General features: G+C 43.8%; 1 protein-coding gene across 1 annotated transcript in view; it reads left to right on the top strand.

Moving 5' to 3' along the window:
* LOC126110888 (beta-glucuronidase-like) overlaps positions 1–17,911 on the top strand; it is a 138,044-nt gene that overhangs the window by 18,151 nt on the left and 101,982 nt on the right. Inside the window, exon 2 of the mRNA XM_049915002.1 lies at positions 11,578–11,760. Coding sequence (XP_049770959.1) covers positions 11,578–11,760 — 183 coding nt within the window. The remainder of the gene's footprint in view (positions 1–11,577; positions 11,761–17,911) is intronic.

Genomic DNA, 17,911 nt, shown 5'->3' with positions numbered 1-17,911 from the left:
CTTCTACTAGTTTTTCCATTCGTCTGTAAAGAATGACCTACACAGCATGGTAGAAAACTAGTGTGACTGACAAACTCAGATTCATATGCCACTCAATAATGAATTACTGTAAAATGTGTGTACGCTCCATTTCATTTTATGTTTTAATTTGTTTTTATTTACTGTCACTTCACTTTAAAACAAACGGCTAAGTATTATACTTATTTCTACATTGACGAAATATCTGATGCCAATAACGCCGCGATATGGCGTTCTGTCTCCATGCGCTCTCTGGTGTGCCCACACATTAAAGGCTACTTGTTTATGACACTGTCAAAGGCGCTTTGCAAACATCTCATTTAAGAGGTGTTTGGATCATAGCCTTAAATCTAGTTGCCATGTAAAATTATATTCATTTGCCAAGGTTGTCAAATCTGTGAGATGTTGCCGCATAGTTGATCTGAGGCAAAATTTCAACGAGAGCCAGAGTGCTGAATGACCTTTCTGCTTCAGCCACAGCCACTAGAAGAGCGTAAAAAATGCACATAGCTTTACGTATGTTTGCAAAAAAAGCTTAAATTGTTAAGCTCGTGCATCTTGTTCAAGAGTTCTAATGGTTGCAAAGTAATGAATTCAAAGTTAGAAGCATAAATTGTTTTCAGATATTTAATCTCTTCTTCTAAATCCGTTGTGATATCATTATGGTGTCCATTGATACACAACTTACATGCTTCAGTGACCTGGTTGCCAGTCATCTTCGACTATTTTCATAAAACTCAAATATTTTATCATAAATCATCACTGTTCATATTGGGTTTTCAAGTTACACAATAAACTGGCAATAACGATACAAAATACATTTATCATGAATAAACCTTATGAATTCACATGTCACTTTATTCCTGATTTCATCATGAAATGACTGGCTCGTCTTAGTGTGTACCTATATTAACTGCATCTGCAAGAACTTTAGACCACGGAGGACGGCGTCTCAATTTTCGCGAAGATATTTTAAATTATTTAATAAGTCCCAAAGTGGCTTACTCAGCATTAAGGGTTGTACTTCGAGCTTGTAGCAATTTGCTTCTATAGACAGTTGATACCAATAACTATAGCTAAATTGGTACCTTGACTAAACACTTGAATGCCATCACGTAATCGAAAACACACCGTGTGACAAATTTCATTTAATGAGAATTTCAACAACAGTGGCAATCTTATCCAGTTGAGCTGCAGTTGGTATTGCAGCGTCAACCAGAGTACTCCAGCAGTTATCAGGCATAGAATATAAAGAACTTCCAACACATTCTTTCAGAATTTCCCATCGTTGTAGACTGCTACTAAGCAGGTTATAAAAAAGCTGAATTATTCGTGACAGCTCTCAGCTGCACGTACATAGGCCTACTCCACATAAGGCTTTGACAAGCACAGAGGGAATGTTTTGCAAGAGGATTTCACTAAAGAAAACGTGTCTGAGCTCCTTTGTAAGACCCTCTAGTATTATTTTCGTTATCATAACTTCGTCCGTGGCATTCACTGATAGGATTTGAGTGTTTTGTTTCACAAGTGTTGATCGATTTAAGTGTTCAATAGCAACTCCCGTTTTCATATTACAATCTACGATTTCAAAAAACCGTTCATTTACTTCACATTTATCAATTTCGTTCTTGAACGCAAAATGAATGTTGTTTGTTCACTATGATTTGAATCAGTACATCAATAATAATTCAGTAATACTTCTCACATTCTCTCGGTACCAAGATGGCACCCCTGACGTATTGGACACAACTAGAAATAAATTCATTCTGAGTATCACTTGACGGATAATGCACTACAAACGCTTTCCAGCTTGTCGGTCTCTGACCTCGCTAATGTGGTTTGCAAGAACCGGAACATAGTGACTCAAGACCTTTAGCATTCCGAGGAAATTTCCACTATTTGGAAATCTAATTTTCTCAGTTGAACCTCTGAAGCCTCTTTGACCAAATAATGTCACATTAAGTAACGTGAGAGCTTCCATGCAAGTTGGCTATTCTACGGATGAACAAAAGAACAACATTACCTCTTTAATTCCGCGCATCAGCTTGGCCAACGTACTGGTACCTATTTCATGTCATTTCATTTCTTCAGTTTTACGATTCTTCCAGGACATCTATATACAAGTAGAAATATTTTATTTCATGTCTAATCTTGAAGGCTAAATATTTTCTGTATACCGGTACACGTTTTTCAGTAAAATCACCTTGTGATGGAGTCAGAAGTGCCTTGTCTTTGAAATTTGTTGGCAAACTTACCAAATTATAAACAGGTTTCGCAGTTGTTGCCGTGTACATTTCTTGGGGAAATGTTTTGGCAGGATTTAAAGAAAGTGCGATTTCGACTCCATCACAAGGCGGTTTTAGTTCACAATGTCTAAAGAAAATACTGTGCATTCAAGATTAAACACGAAATACAACTGTATGCAATTGGCCTGTACGACTCATAAAACTGAAGAAATGAAATGGAAAAAAGAGCTAGATTGGTGCTAGGGTAAGTTATTTTCTTTGTTATGAAGTACAAAATTTATTTTACCATGGCAGTCTGAGATAAGCCAACTTATCGCCTCGGAGAATTCGAACCCTTGAGAGGCTTGGGACCAGGGGATTTTACCTCCCCATCTCTTGTTCATCGTGTGCATAGAAGGCCCCATCCAGGTTTATTACGTCGAGGACAAAGTACGCACTAAAGGCAAGTATTTACGCTGCTTAACTCCGTTCTTTTGCGAGGATAACCCACGAATATTTCCCCAATTCTTGTATCACTGATAGGTGGATAAAACGGATTTTAGTGTCATCAGTGGTGAGAAACAGCTGAAATCACTCAAATTAAACAAAGCTCCAGGGTCCGATGGAATTCCAATCACATTCCACAGTGAAATTGTGGCTGAGTTAGCCACTCTTTTAAACACAACCTACCATAGATTCCTCGAACAAAAACCGTACCCAGTAGTAGGAAGGAAGCACAGGTCACGTCCGTCTAGAAGAAGGGTAGCAGAAGTGATCCACAAAACTACTCTCCTATACCATGACATCCATTTGTGTAAAATCTTAGAACATATTCAGAGATCAAATACAATGAAGGATCTCTAAGAGAATGGCCTCGCCAATGCCAACCAGTACGAATTCCGAAAACATTCATCATGTGAAACCCAACTCGCACGTTCGTCACATGACATACTGAGAGGCATGGATAAAGGCACGCAGGTACACGCAGAATTTCTCCATTTCCGGAAAGCATTTCACTCAACACCTTATCAACGTTTATAGCCTACCTAAAATTCGATTATGTGGAGTATTGTGATTGGGTTGAGAACTTTTTTGGTAGGGAGATCGCTGCATGCTATCTTGGATGGAGAGTCATCAACAGATGTAGAAGCACCTTCAGGTGTGTGTCAGGGAAGCGTTTTGGAACCCTTGCTGCTCATGTTGTATATGCATGACCTTAAGGACAATGTTAATACTAACCTCAAACTTTTCGCAGAAGCAACAGCTATGTATAATAAAGGACTGTCTAAAGAAAGCTGCACAAATATTCTATCACATCTTGATGACCCCGTTTTGCCTGGCGTAGTCGCCTGTGGAAATATTGAGCCATTGTGCCTCTATAATCGGCCATAATTGTTAAAGAGTTGCCTATGTGGGCTTTTGTACACGAACTGACCTCTCGAGTATGTCCTATAAATATTTAACGGGTGGCCAAATCATTCACTCGAATTGTCCAGAATGTTCAAGTCATTCGCGAACTTTGTGGCCTGGTGACAGGTTGCATTGCCATCCATAAAAATTCGATCGTTGTTTGGGAACCTGAACTCCATTAATGGCTGGAGATGGTCTCCAAGTAGCCGACACAGCCATTTCCAGTAAATGACATGTTCAGCTGGGCCTAAAGAGCCAGTCCATTCCATGTAAAAACAGCCAACATCACTATTGAGCCACCACCAACTTGCACAGTTCCTTGTTGACAACTTGAAGCCATGGATTCGTGGTGTCTACGCCTCACTAGAACCCTCTAATCAGCTCTTACCAACTGAAAGCGGGACGCATTTGACCAAGCCTCGGTTTTCCAGTAGTCTAGCGCCAACGGATATGATCACGAGTCCAGGAGAGGGGCTGCAGGCGTTGTTGTGATATTAGCAAAAGCACTCAGGTCGATCATCTGCTGCCATAGCTCATTAACGCCCGATTCCGCCGCACTGTCCTAACGCAAACGTTCGTCGTACCTCCCACATCGATTTCTGCGGTTGTTTCACACATTGTTGCTTGTCTGTTAACACTGACAACTGTATGCAAACGCCACTGCTATCCAGCCTTAAATGAAGGCCGTCGGCCACCAAGATGTCCGTGATGAGAGGTAATGCCTGACATTTAGTATTCTCGTCACACTCTTGACGCATTCGGGAAGACGACGGTTCAATCCCGTGTCCGACCATCCTGATTTACGTTTCCCGTCATTTTCCTAAATCCCTCCAGGCAAACGCCGGGATGGTTCCTTCGAAAGGGCACGGCCGACTTCCTCCCCCATCCTTTCCTAATCGATGCGACCGATGACCTCGCTGTGTGGTCTCCTCCCCCAAAACAACCCAACCCCAACACTCTTGACACTGTGAATCTCGGAATACTGCATTCCCTAAAGATTTATGAACTGGAGCGTCCCATGCGTCCAGCTATCATTGCGCGTTCAAAGTCTGTTAATTCCCGTCGTGCGGTCACAATAACTTCGGAAGCCCTTCCACATTAATCATCTGAGTACAGATGACAGCTCCGACAATGCATTCCGCGTTTATACCTCGTGCACGCGATACTACCGCCATCTGTATATGGGCATGTCGCTATCCCATGACTTCTATCAAAAAATGGTTCAAATGGCTCTGAGCACTATGGGACTCAACTGCTGAGGTCATTAGTCCCCTAGAACTTAGAACTAGTTAAACCTAACTAACCTAAGGACATCACACACATCCATGCCCGAGGTAGGATTCGAACCTGCGACCGTAGCGGTCTCGCGGTTCCAGACTGCAGCGCCAGAACCGCGAAGCCACTTCGGCCGGCTGACTTCTATCACCTATGTGTTTAAGTACATATACACCTTCCTTTCGCGGGCAAGTACTCTACCAATTGAGCTACTCAAGCACGACTCATGCCCCGTCCTCACAGCTTTACTTCCGCCAGTACCTCGTCTCCTACTTTCCAAACTTCACAGAAGCTCTCCTGTGAACCTTGCAGAACTAGCACTCCTGGAAGAAAGGAAATTGCGAAGACATGGCTTAGCCACAGCCTGGGGGATGTTTCCAGAATGAGATTTTCACTCTGCAGCGGAGTGTGCGCTGGTATGAAACTTCCTGGCAGATTAAGACTGTGTGCCGGACCGAGACTCGAACTCGGGACCTTCGCCTTTCGCGGGCAAGTGCTCTACCAACTGAGCTACCCAAGCACGACTCTCACCCCGTCCTCACAGCTTTACTTCCGCCAGTACCTCGCCTCCTACTTTCCAAACTTCAATGAACCTCTCCTGCGAAAAAAGATGGTATCTTACGACGACAATATGAATGAGTCGCTGTTGGAATCGCTCAAGTCATAAAAATACTGTTTGTAAGGATTTGAAATTGAAGGATCACAGAGGCTCAGTCGTAGGTAATGCAGGTGGAGACAGCGGTTCAGTGGTAGAATACTAGGGAAGTGTCATCAGTTTACAATGACAACTGCAGACAAGACACTCGTACGACCCATGTTAGAATATTGCTCAAGTGTGAGGGATCCGTGTCAAGTAGGACTGACAGCGGATATTGAATGGATACAAAGATGGGCAGCACGGATGGTCACAGGTTTGACACAAGAGAGAGTGTCACGAAAATGCTGAAAGAACTAAACTGGCAGACGCTTTAAGGCAGGAGCGAAGTGTTCCGTAAAACTCTACGTAGATAGTTTCTAGAATCAACTTTAAGTGATGAATCTAGGAATATACTACTACCGCTACGTATTGCTCCCATAGGGATCGCGAAGACAAGGTTAAACTACGTACAGCACACACAAAGGCATTTAAGAAATCATTCTTCCCGCGCTCCACTCATGAATTGAACGAAGAAAAAGCCCTAATAACCGGTGTAATGGGACGTAATCTCTGCCATGCACTTCACAGCGGTTTGTATAGTAGATGTAGATGTAGATTTGGGATGAACGTAGACTAGATAGGCATAATTAACTTGACTTACGTGAATACTTCTCGTGCTACCACTTACTGATGCGTGTCTTTCAACTTTGTGAAGTTTACCCATAAATGTGTACGTAATATTGGTCCGCGCACTGTATTCCAAAAACTGCGCACGAAAATGTAATCATTCAGGGGGTCATATCTTGGGTTCTACTGATCACAGAGATACGGGGTCAAGTGTATTGCATAGCCCTTGGCCTAGCGATCTTTCGTATACATATCGGAAGAACGGTCATGCTATAACTATCCTACAGTACTAGATCAAAATTTAAACATTACACACTTCCTCCAGCCCAGGATAATGAGAAAACCAGGTGGTTCTTTTGCATTACATATGATGTAGGGTGGGCCTTAGGTGGCGTGTAAAAGCACCGATTGTTCGTGGGCGGTTCCTGAGAAAACCCCAAAAAAGCATGATTTTTGGGCACACAGAGTACCAATTGTGAGGATTGGACACTTCTATAATTTCTGTTCATGGCAAATCGTCGAAATTTTTACCATATGTTCTTAAGATGATTTTCTCGGGCAACTAGGAATTTTTTCCCATATAATTATTTCTTACCGAGATCCAGAGGTTCCAAGTTACAGTACTTACGCGCGTAATATACGGTTTCAGGCGTAAATGTGGTTTTAACTGACGTAGTGAACACATGGCAAGCTTTCTAGGGTCATCACAATTTATTTGATGTCGCCAAATTGCGTTGTTAGTCAGCATTTTTCATCAAGGTAACTTTATGATGGTCTGTCTCTGTATAATGGGCAATTTACATCTCGTATGTAAATGTTCCCAAAGTTGTACCGTACGGCAGTTACAAACAACGGCCTAAAAAGGGTCTTAACGTGGCTGAAAAGAACTTAAAATGACTGGGCAAGGGTTCTAGGATCATCACAAGGGTTTTGATGTCACCAAATTATGTTTTTAGTCAGCATTTTTCACCAATATAGCTTTATGATGCTCTGTCTCTGTTTAATTGGCACTTTACACCTCGATTGTAAATGTTCCCAAAGTGGTACCATACAGCAGTGACAAACATCGGCCTACATAGGGTCTTAACATGGCTGAAAAGAACTTAAAATGACTGCCAAAAATTATGTAAAACTGGAAAGATTGCAAATTCTGTAAAACATTTCTCATAAAAATTTACTATTTAATGACGCAAATCATAATCCGGGTGTTTCAGTGAGCTGCGATCAATAAGCAAAGTATCCAGAAAAAATGTAAAGGAAACAATTTTGTGTTAACTTTAAATTATGCCTATTTATTCGTTATCTATATGCGTCAAGATGAATAACTTTAATTAATTGTTTGAACTCTATAAGTAAATTGTCAAGACTTTACTGACTATTGTATACGTTTTATGTAAGCAACGCAATGGGTAAAAGAAGGGAACCAGCAGGAAAATGCTTCTTTTAGAACATAAAAAGGCAAATATGTTTCTCTTTAAACGACTAAGACAGAGAAGTGGGGAACCAGCTGCTTCAGTTCTCATCTGCCTTCCTCACCAAAAATTTTGGCATGCGAACGTACACTCATGCTCATAAATTAAGGATAACGCTGATACATGTTGAAAAAACGTTCTGGTTGGCGGTTTGCGGGTTTAAATCACCTCGGGGTATGACCATGCGGTGCATTTGACCTGCGGTCGTCGCACGGTGGCGCTGGCAGCAGTTCACATACGCATCGGTGTGTTGATGCATGTCAGAGTACGGTACAGCGAGTAAGTGTGCAGACGTTTGCAGACGTGCTAATGGTGACTGTGTGTTGAAAATGGCTCAAAGAACACGTATTTATGACGTTATGAGGGTTAGAATACTAGGGCGACTGGAGGCTTGTCAGACACAGCAGGTCGTCGCACGGGCCCTCCGAGTTCCACAGAGTGTGATTTCAAGATTATGGCAACGATTCCAGCAGACAGGAAACGTGTCCAGGCCCTACAGTGCGGGACGTCCACAGTGTACAAGATCACCATCAGTGCCCGCAGACGGCCATGGAGTACTACAGGTAGCTTCACTCAGGACATTACCGCAACCACTGGAACAGTTAGCTCCAGACACACAGTCTACAGACGACTGAACAGACATGATTTATTTGCCCAATTTGCCCAGAGACCTGCAAGGTGCATTCCACTGACCCCTGGTCACAGGAGAGTCCGTAAAGCCTTCTGTTAAGAACACAGTACATGGTCATTGGAACAGTGGTCCCAGGTTATGTTCACGGACGAGTCCAGGTATAGTCTGAACAGTGATTCTCGCCGGTTTTCATCTGGCGTGAACTAGGAACCAGATACCAACCCCTTAATGCCGTTGAAAGGGGCCTGCATGGAGGTCGTAGTTTGATGGTGTGGGGTGGGATTATGACTGGTGCACGTACACCCCTGCATGTCTTTTACAGAGGAACTGTAACAGGTCAGGTGTATCAGGACGTCATTTTTCACCAGCATGTCCGCTTTTTCAGGGGTGCAGTGGGTCCCACCTTCCACCTGATGGATGATAATGCACGGCCCCACCGAGCTGCCATCGTGGAGGAGTATCTTGAAACAGAATATATAAGGTGAATGGAGTGGCCTGCCTGTTCTCCAGACCTAAACCCCTTCGATAACGTCTGGGATTCTCTCGGTCGGTGTATCGCTGCACGTCTTCAAACCCCTAGGACACTTCAGGAGCTCCGACATGCACTGGTGAAAGAATGGGAGGCTACGTCCCAGCAGCTGCTCGACCACCTGATCCAGAGTATACCAACCCGTTGTGCGGCCTGTTTATGTGTGCGTGGTGATCATATCCCATATTGATGTCGGGGTACATGCGCAGTAAACAGTTCCGGTTTGTAGCACATGTGTTTCGGGACGGTTGTCTCAACTTACCACCAATACCGTGGACTTACAGATCTGTGTCGTGTGTGTTCCCTATGTGCCTATGCTATTAGCGCCAGTTTTGTGTAGTGTCACGTTATGTGGCACCACATTCTGTAGTTATCCTTAATTTATGAGCGGGAGTGTATTTGTGCTGAAAAAGAGTAGCAGAGAGACAGTGTCAGGGGACGAGAGAGGAGACAATGCCTGTGGGAGTGTGAAGACAGAGACGGTGAGAGATAGAAAGTGGCAGTCAAAAAGAAAGAGAGATGAATGAAGGCAATGACAGTGGGAGCAAAGAGAGGTGATAGTGACGGTCAGTGAGAGATAGTGGCAGTGAAAGAAGAAGAGAGATGGACGAAGATAGCAGTCGTGTAAGCAAAAGAGAGGGAGACAGTGGAAATGAAAAATACAGGTGAGTGGAGACTATACATAGGCGTGGGGGTTCAGACAGTCGAAGGCCACGAAGTTGAACAGTAGATATAGGGAAGGACGCATTTTGGACCGAAATTTTAAACACGTGGGTATAGGGGGAAAGTAAGTTGGACCACCAGAATTTTTGAGTTGCTTACGTATGGTGGAGACTATGGCAGTGGGAAGGAAAGAAAGGCGAAAGAAGACAGCATAAGCGAGAGAGGAGACAGTGGCAGTAGGACATACTGTAAATTAACTCCTAGAGGAAAGAATATTGCAGTGGGAGCGACATATACAGACAGTGACAGTGAGATGCTGAATTTTAAGGCTTAACTACAGAGAGAGACCGTGTAAAACGATTTAGAATGTTCTGTATTAAAAGAGCGTGATTGTGTTCGCATGCCAAAACCTTTGGTGAGGAATTCAGAATGAAGATTGAGCCAGCTGATTCCGCACTTTTCTGTCACAGTCATTTAGAGAGAAACATATTTGCCATTTCTGTGCTCTGACAGGGACAATTCTCCGTTCGTGTATCTCAACTCGATATTTAGTAACACCCACAAGCTAGAAGTCTCTACTGTTGGTGCGGCTAGACAGTAAAAAGTAAAAATTTTAAAAATGCTGGTGCTCGCTTCTGATGGGACCTATTAGTCAAACAAATCAAATAATACGCAACCTGAGACGGTTTATATGTACAGTAATTACAATGGTTGCTCTGTGCCCTGCAGGTGAAATCTGCCTTTGCTAATAACTATTAATCTGAGTATAATGCAATTGATCGTTTTAATTTCATCTATTTTAATAGTGGACTCGTTCATTTGTGAAGGTATACTGGAAAAAACTTATTTATTCGTTCCTTCCAAAAACATACAGTTTTGTTATTTTCCATTCTCGTAATACCATATTCATTTACTTTGTCTTCGTAACTCAAAACAGCACTCTGCCGTCAATGTTAGCTCCACAGTGACAGACGGGAATGCTTTTAATCAATGCCAACATCTAACAGCTCTACAGTCGAAGAGACAATGTTGGCATTGCTGGAGGCTGCGGGGGTTGTCTCTCTCAACAAATCTGTCCTGGGGATAGGGACTTCTTCAATATCCTAATCTTTGGTGCTGTCAGATATCCTCTAAAAGGCAGCTGGTATGTGCCCATGTAACACAATCACAGAATGAGACTGCTGCGCTTTGTTTCCCTAAATGCATATACTCTTGAATCTTCATGGCAAAATAAAACTGTGTGCCGAACCAAAACTTGAACTCGGGACTTCGCCTTTTGCAGGAAAGTGTTCTACACCGAGCAACCCAAGTACGATTTACAACCCGTCCTCACAGCTTTCGTCTCGTAACTTCCAAACTTCACAGAAGTTCTCCAGCGAAACTTGCTGGACTAGCACTCCTAGAGGAAAGAATATTGCAGAGATGTGATTTAGCCACAGCCTGGAGATGTTTCCAGATAGAGTAAAACTGTGTGTGGGACTGAGACTCGATCTCGGGACTTTAGCCTTACACCAGGCTACCCAAGCAATGGTCCTGAGTTCGAGTCTGGGTCAAGCACACAGTTTTAATCTACCAGGAAGTTTGACATCTGCGCACACTCCACTGCAGAATGAAGATTTCATTCTGGAGTAATATTTTCTTATTCAGCAAGAGTGCTGATAACCATGCCACAGCACATCACATACTCACCACTCCATAGACCGATCAGAGACCTGAAGTATGACGGCAAGCTCTTTGGAACATGTAAGCTATACCTTGGCATCATATTGTACCTTTCTTCTTCTACTGTTTCCGTCATTTAAGTAATTATAGACACCATACAATATTTTGCATTGTTCGAATCTTTATGGACAATGTTAAATCGAGTCAATTAACAACAGTCTTTCAAAGCCTTTAATCAGCATGATCTGCAACATTCTTTTCGCTCAATTCTGAGAAAAAATAGAAAAGTATACTGTTATAATTGCAAGGAGTGTAGTCCTGAGTGCAGTGTGATACCCCCAATAACAACTTCGGCAGTATTACAGCTGCCATTTTAAACTCCTTGCTCAGTACTGTCGGTGTAGCTGACCAATTTTGAATGTCTGCAGGCTGGAGAGGTGCTGGCGATGCCGGTACCGGCCAGCTACAACGACGTGACGCAGCTGAAGGAGGTGCGCGACCACGTGGGGCTGGTCTGGTACGACCGGCGCTTCTTCGTGCCGCGCTCCTGGCAGTCGCCAAACACTCGCGTGTGGCTGCGCTTCGGCAGTGCAACCTATGCCGCTGAAGTGGTGCGTAGCTCGAAGACATTTCATGTACTAGCTTCACAGACACAGCTTTAGTGGAGCCTATCGGAGAACTGTCATCTCTGTATGTGGGGAGTGGAGTAACTGAATTTCACAAGAGGGAAACAACGTACAAGACGACTCAGTTCCCTCGTTCAAAAACAATCCCTCCACAATTTTATTGTGGGAGGATAGAAAGTATATTCTTGAGTAAGCTTCTTTAGGTATGATTTTACTCTTTTTTATCGTTACGTAGGTATTTACCTGGCGCCGGCCGGCGTGGCCGAGCGGTTCTAGGCGCTTCAGTCTGGAACCACGCGACCGCTACGGTCGCAGGCTCGAATCCTGCCCCGGGCAAGGATGTGTGCGATGTCCTTAGGTTAGTTAGGATTAAGTAGTTCTAAGTTCTAGGGGACTGATGACCTCAGATGTTAAGTCCCTTAGTGCTCAGAGCCATTTGAACCATTTTTATTTACTTGGCACAGTTTCATAGATTATACACTCCTGGAAATTGAAATACGAACACCGTGAATTCATTGTCCCAGGAAGGGGAAACTTTATTGACACATTCCTGGGGTCAGATACATCACATGATCACACTGACAGAACCACAGGCACATAGACACAGGCAACAGAGCATGCACAATGTCGGCACTAGTACAGTGTATATCCACCTTTCGCAGCAATGCAGGCTGCTATTCTCCCATGGAGACGATCGTAGAGATGCTGGATGTAGTCCTGTGGAACGGCTTGCCATGCCATTTCCACCTGGCGCCTCAGTTGGACCAGCGTTCGTGCTGGACGTGCAGACCGCGTGAGACGACGCTTCATCCAGTCCCAAACATGCTCAATGGGGGACAGATCCGGAGATCTTGCTGGCCAGGGTAGTTGACTTACACCTTCTAGAGCACGTTGGGTGGCACGGGATACATGCGGACGTGCATTGTCCTGTTGGAACAGCAAGTTCCCTTGCCGGTCTAGGAATGATGGGTTCGATGACGGTTTGGATGTACCGTGCACTATTCAGTGTCCCCTCGACGATCACCAGTGGTGTACGGCCAGTGTAGGAGATCGCTCCCCACACCATGATGCCGGGTGTTGGCCCTGTGTGCCTCGGTCGTATGCAGTCCTGATTGTGGCGCTCACCTGCACGGCGCCAAACACGCATACGACCATCATTGGCACCAAGGCAGAAGCGACTCTCATCGCTGAAGACGACACGTCTCCATTCGTCCCTCCATTCACGCCTGTCGCGACACCACTGGAGGCGGGCTGCACGATGTTGGGGCGTGAGCGGAAGACGGCCTAACGGTGTGCGGGACCGTAGCCCAGCTTCATGGAGACGGTTGCGAATGGTCCTCGCCGATACCCCAGGAGCAACAGTGTCCCTAATTTGCTGGGAAGTGGCGGTGCGGTCCCCTACGGCACTGCGTAGGATCCTACGGTCTTGGCGTGCATCCGTGCGTCGCTGCGGTCCGGTCCCAGGTCGACGGGCACGTGCACCTTCCGCCGACCACTGGCGACAACATCGATGTACTGTGGAGACCTCACGCCCCACGCGTTGAGCAGTTCGGCGGTACGTCCACCCGGCCTCCCGCATGCCCACTATACGCCCTCGCTCAAAGTCCGTCAACTGCACATACGGTTCACGTCCACGCTGTCGCGGCATGCTACCAGTGTTAAAGACTGCGATGGAGCTCCGTATGCCACGGCAAACTGGCTGACACTGACGGCGGCGGTGCACAAATGCTGCGCAGCTAGCGCCATTCGACGGCCAACACCGCGGTTCCTGGTGTGTCCGCTGTGCCGTGTGTGTGATCATTGCTTGTACAGCCCTCTCGCAGTGTCCGGAGCAAGTATGGTGGGTCTGACACACCGGTGTCAATGTGTTCTTTTTTCCATTTCCAGGAGTGTACAATAAATGTTTGTATTATCTGTTGACTGTCGGAAGCTGACAACTGTCTGGTCGAAACCAGTTACACCACTGTGAAACGTTCATGTATTTCAGTCGTCAAAAAAAAAAAAAAAAAAAAAAAAAAAAAAAAAAAAGTCGGATGCATTTCATGAAGCCATTCAAAGACTCAGCAGACAAACTCAACGTCCCTCCATGGGAATGTAAACACAAGTGGTGTAATTCAGAACGTGATAGAACACTGGAATTCTGCTTCAGAGTCTTGATACTTTGGAATGGCCACCAAAGTCCAGAGAACTGGTGAAACTTCTTAGAAATGTAGAAGAAGACATCTATAGAACACAGAGGAGTTAAGCGCGCGTCCCACTTCAACAGATTGGACGAAATTGATAATGACTTCAAACAGAACACACGAAATTTCTACAGGACTTTTAGGGAAGACCTATCTAACTATATTACCCCCCTCCCTCCCCCCCTCCCTCCCCAGTTATTTGTTTCCGTCATGCATATGGAACGCTCGATTCATTCACAAATTCTAATTCTGATATGTTGAATCGTTAGGTCTATTTTACAGGAAACATGCAACTGTGAATCTGCTACATAAAAACTAAAGTTGGACAGATTTTCCTCAAACAAAGTTTTATTTCCACTGTCATGGTGAGATACTTTATCAAAATGTTACGCCTCAAAAGCAGCAAAGCGCCAGGAAAACGGTAACTGCTGAATTGCTCAACATCGGAGACAAACTCCTCGTTAACAGACTACAAGCCCATTGTGAGTATATGAGAGATTCAAAAACTGCGTTCACTCACAAGGAGACAGGACAAATCCAAAAAATTAACGAGGCATTTCTGCTCTGCCAATCACCAGCAAAGTATTCCATCATGCCCCCTTACCAGATTACAGTAACAGATGGAATGGAAGATGGGTGAATACTGAGCGGGTTTCCAAGAATGCCAATCTTGAGCAGAACAGAATTGCAATCTCATGATGATAGTGCGGCACCACCACGAGATTCACACGGTCACCACTTTTGTAGATGTAAAAGATCCTGTAATTCTACTGACGGCACCGATCTTGGTTCAAATGGCTCTAGGCATTATGGCACTTAACATCTGAGGTCATCAATCCCCTGGACTTATAACTACTTAAACCTAACTAACATAAGGACATCACATACATCCATGCCCCAGGCAGGATTCGAACCTGCAACCGTAGCAGCAGCGCGGTTCCGGACTGAAGCGCCTAGAACCCGGCCGCCTGGCACCGCTCTGTTTAATGCAATAACAATATAACTAGCTTAATCAAACAGACGTCAACAAATACAACCTTAATTTAAATTTCATAGGTGAAACCCCTACATCTTATGACATAAGGCAACATGACTGGTTATCTTCATTCATTTTCAATATGGCGCTGAATAAGAGCATCAAAATATGACAGAACGAAATACTTGGAATATAAATATGGGAACAAGACTAAAACAGTTAGCATCAAACGTCTTGGATTTGTCCATGACCTAGCAATAATTACCACTGGAGCCTGATAGGCCCTATAAACGTTTTATGAGGTCACCGTCAAAGCTGGCCTTCAAATTTCTTAGGAGAAGCCATAGTACATGGATTCCAAATCCACAGATCTGGGAACACTCACAAGCTGGGGTAACATCATTCAGGTTCAGAATTTCAACTTTGTCTCTACTTCTCCTACTTCTGCAGCTCATTCACAGAGCATCATGCACGTCAGACGAGACGGGTATTAGCATGAAGTGGGAAATACTTGCATGTGCGACGTAAGCCTACAGTGGAGAAGCTGTGTTGATCAAATTAATTTGCACATTTTCACTCATTGTTGTCGTACAGAGTTTCTTTCTGGGGCAATGCACCTGAAGTAAATAAAGTGTTTAGTCAGCAGAACTAGTGGGTAAGTTATTGAGTAAAGTACCATATGTCTTGCAAAATCCTTTTTAAGGATTTTGAATTCTTACACTCACTCCGTATACATTTAGTCTTTAATGGCTTTTACTGCTGATAGTAAAAACCCGTTCCTGCTAAACTATGATGTACATAATCACAATACAACACACGAATTTAATTTTCATGTAGATTTTGCCTTCTTGTATAGTGTTTACCTAACATAAAGCAATGAACTGGGATTCTTCACGAGCTCAAAAAATTAAAAACTTATCTCACTAGCCAACCAATTCCCCTACAAATTATCTATAATATCTAGATTCAAGGAATGGCAATTTTTGTTAACTACATGGCAAGAAGTAATATTTGTTGTAAAGATGTGTGATGAGTCGCATTGCTAATAGAACCCAGTACGTACAGCAACATTAGGATGTCCATTAGTCCAGTTTTTCCATGATGGTCCCGTTTTTCTCCAAAATGTCCCGCCGTTCCGAAAGTTTTTTGGAGACTCTCAAATGTCCCGTTTTTTTTGTGATTCTGACTGGTAAAGTACTTTACGATAGCAATTTACTGTGTAAATTCACTCGACGACAAAAAAAAGTAAGCAACACATCATGAAAAAATTATCCGCATTGAATGGAAATCGGTAGATGTGATACGCATGTACAGACATCCAAATCATTACAATTTCAGAAAAAAAATAAGTTTTACCCAAGAGAAAGAGCTTCACAAATTGAGCAAGCAATAACGCATTAGCCGGCCGGTGTGGCCAAGCGGTTCTAGGCGCTTCAGTCTGGAACCGCGCGACCGCTACGTCGCAGGTTCGAATCCTGCCTCGGGCATGGATGTGTGTGATGTCCTTAGGTTAGTTAGGTTTAAGTAGTTCTAAGTTCTAGGGGACTGATGACCTCAGAAGTTAAGTCCCATAGTGCTCAGAGCCATTTGGACCAGAGCCAATAACGCATTAGTCCATCTCTGGCCCACATGCACATAATTCAACGTGTTGATCCACCTCTGGCCCACGTGCACACAATTATTCAGTTGGGTATTGCTTGACAGAGTTGTTTGACGTCCTCCTAAGGGATATCGTGCCAAATTCTGTCCAACTGGTACGTTAGATTGTCAAAATCGCGGGATGGTTGGTAGGCCCAGCCCATAATACTCCAACCATTCTCAACTGGGAAGAGATCTGGTGACCTTGCTGACCAAGGTAGGATTTGGTTGGCCTGGAATCTTGTCGACTGGAGTAGAATTGTCTTCAGTGACGAGTCTCTGATGACCAGTGAAGACATATCTGGAGGTGCCCCAGACGGCAGTGGGATACCAACATGACTGTCGCCTATCATATGGCCCGAAAACCAGGAGTTATGGTCTAGGGTGCCATTTCTTTCCATAGCTGGACCCCTTTGGTTGCCATCTGCAGCATTCTTACAGCACAGTGGTACTTCAACGATATTCTGTGTCCCATTTAGTTGCCTTTCATGACAAGTCATCCTGGGCTTATATTTCAGCAATATGACACCTGCCCACACTCGGCAAAACTTTCTACTGCTTGTCTTCAAGCTTTCCATACGCTATCTTGGCCTGCAAGATCACCGGATCTCGTTCAAACTGGGAACGTTTGGTGCATTATGAACAGGACCCTCCTGGCGGATGGGAATGTTGGCAATCTAGCACTCCAATCTGACAAAATTTGGCATGATATCCCTCATGAGGACATCAAACTACACTCTCAATCAATGCCCAACTCAATAGTTGCTTGCATATGGGCCAGAGATGGACCAACACATTACTGATTGCTCAATTTGTGACGCTCTTTCTCTTGAGCAAAATGTACCTATTTCCTGAAATTCTAATAATCTGTGTGTCTGTACATGTACAGCACATCTACCAGTTTCCATCCCATTCAGATAATTTCTTGGTGGTGCATTTTTCCCTTAAGAGTCTATATACATTAGCATGTACCACTCGTACAACTTGCTCTATAATCTTTGTTTAGTGACTGCTAATGTTTTGCACTGTTGGTAGTAACGATTCATGTTAAATTGTATTTGGTTGGTTTAGATAGGGAGAATTTCCATCTCCATTCTTGTAAGTGGCCTGAAGATATTATTGTGGATGTGGAACAATTTTAAATCTGTGTAATCACTGTCATATCATGATAAAAATAAAAAATGTAATTTTAACAGAAATAAAAAAAAAGGAAACTTCGTTTTATCAGTGGTAACAGAGAAACTCTAGAATTATGTGTGTTTTACTTTCTGAACTACTTGTGATTAAGATGAAAAAAAAGAAACACCAGAATGGAAGTTGAAACAGTCAATGCCTTGCT

This window comes from Schistocerca cancellata, chromosome 1 (assembly GCF_023864275.1).
Source record: "Schistocerca cancellata isolate TAMUIC-IGC-003103 chromosome 1, iqSchCanc2.1, whole genome shotgun sequence".
NCBI classification, from domain to species: Eukaryota; Metazoa; Arthropoda; class Insecta; order Orthoptera; family Acrididae; genus Schistocerca; species Schistocerca cancellata.
The sequence above is the reverse complement of the archived record's forward strand: the minus strand, read 5'-3'. Positions and strand labels throughout refer to the sequence as shown.